Source organism: Mandrillus leucophaeus, unplaced genomic scaffold (assembly GCF_000951045.1).
Source record: "Mandrillus leucophaeus isolate KB7577 unplaced genomic scaffold, Mleu.le_1.0 Scaffold151, whole genome shotgun sequence".
In the NCBI taxonomy this organism is placed as follows: domain Eukaryota; kingdom Metazoa; phylum Chordata; class Mammalia; order Primates; family Cercopithecidae; genus Mandrillus; species Mandrillus leucophaeus.
In genome coordinates this window covers 163,419-165,221 of record NW_012101488.1, presented here as the reverse complement: position 1 = coordinate 165,221, position 1,803 = coordinate 163,419, and the positions used below count along the sequence as shown (strand labels likewise).

The window sequence follows — 1,803 nt, the reverse complement described above, 5'->3', positions numbered from 1 at the left end:
AGGTTGAGGCAGGTAGATCACATGAGGCCAGGAGGTCGAGACCAGCCTGGCCAACATGGCAAAAACCCGTCTCTCCTAAAAATACAAAAATTAGCTCTGCACGGTGGTGCGTGCCTGTAATCCCAGCTACTTGGGAGGCTGAGGCATGAGAATCGCTTGAACCTGGGAGGTGGAGGCTTTAGTGAGCCGAGATTGCACCACTGCACTCCAGCCTGGGCGACAGAGTGAGAGCCTGTCTCAAAAATAAAATAAATAATAAAAAAATAAAAAAATTAGAAATTGAAATCGAGGGGGTTACACACACAAAGTAGCACGTAGACAGTGCTCAGCAAAGTATCGCTCCTTTGATTACAGAATTAGCTGGCGCACTTCTCCAGAAGGAGCCATGGGAGGGTGCTCCAGGCAGGGGAACGGCCTGTGCAAATCTCGAGGTGTGACAGCATCAGACCCTTTTAGAGCTGAGGATCAGAGGTGTCAGTTCCTGCCAACTTCTCCTAGGAGTCACTCCTGAACAAGGCAGATGGAGTAAGGCTGAGGGGTTAGGCATTATTTCACCCTCTATCCATCTGGCAGGGACTCCCACATCACCTGAATTAAATTTCAAAGTCCCTACCACAGCCTTAAGGCCCTATATGCTCTTCTCCCACTCTGTAAATAAGATTTGTAAATGAACCAGTGAACGAGACTCCCTGGCTCTGCACTGTCATCAGTCAAATGGGGGAAACCTCATGGCAGTGGGGTGATGATTCAGTGAGAAGCACATGGGAAGGACTCAGCACAGAGCCCAGCACATAGTAGGTGCTCAATTATGGCAGCTCTGGTGATGCTCACTCGAGGGAGACAGATGATGGTGCCAAAGGAACTCACAGGAATATCTGGACCGATAGAAATAAAGCCCGATCCCCACGAGGGTCAGAAGAATCATGATTCCCAGAATCAGGAAGATGATGATGTTACTGGACATGCCTGAGTGCTCACTGGGAGGTCGCTCTGAAAGAGAAGGAAACAGGTATTTAGGTGAGAAAACTCTTGGGGTTTATCCCTCATTCTTGAAATGGCATCTCGAATTTCCTTGGGGAGCTGCCACTCCACCTGCCTCAGTCTAGTTAATTTAGGTGGACTGGATCCCACCCTCTGGTTCCTAGAATGGGACTTTGACACAGGCCTGGCCAATCAGAACATTTCATTCTCCCTGGCTGCTATGATTGGTTCATAGGTGGGCTGTGGCCTAAGCTGGGCCAATGAGAGCCAGCCCTGGGACTTTGGCTACAGTTATTGAAAGTGGTGTGTTTTTTCCTCCTGCTGTTGCTATTCTGGTAGGATGTGAGCCTGTTGCTGCTGAGGGCCATCTTGCTTCAAAGGCTGCCTGAGAATAAAGCCAGTATAACAAAAAGCAGAGACAAGGGATGTATAAAATAAAAGTTCCTAGGTTACATGGTTGGAGCCCCTGGGTCTAACCATAAACTGAAGGTGAATTTTCAATACAGTCTTGTTTTGTTTGTTTTTTTGTTTAGACTACTTTGTGTTTCTGTCAATTGCAATTGATAGAGGTCTGCCTAATACATTTGGAAAGGCCTGAGTCCCTGAGAGAGAGGAATTCCACATCTATCCCAACCTGTGTGTGTGGAGGGAGTGTATTCAGGCAGCTGAACAACGGTACCAGTGGTATAGGTATGGCGTTAACAGGGGAGTACAACTGGCCCCACTGGTCCTTTTGTGAGAAGGCTTAGGAGAAGGATGGGAGCCAGAGAGCACTGGAGAGGGAACCCTGCCTCGACCTCTTCCTTTGGTCCCTGTTCTCCC

General features: G+C 48.5%; 1 protein-coding gene across 1 annotated transcript in view; it reads right to left on the bottom strand.

Moving 5' to 3' along the window:
• Positions 1-641: 641 nt before the first annotated feature.
• Positions 642-1,803, bottom strand: part of LOC105535880 (poliovirus receptor homolog) — a 14,419-nt gene continuing 13,257 nt past the window's right edge. The window contains exon 5 of the mRNA XM_011975132.1: positions 642-990. Within this exon, the coding sequence (XP_011830522.1) occupies positions 803-990 (188 nt within the window). The 3' untranslated portion in view covers positions 642-802. The remainder of the gene's footprint in view (positions 991-1,803) is intronic.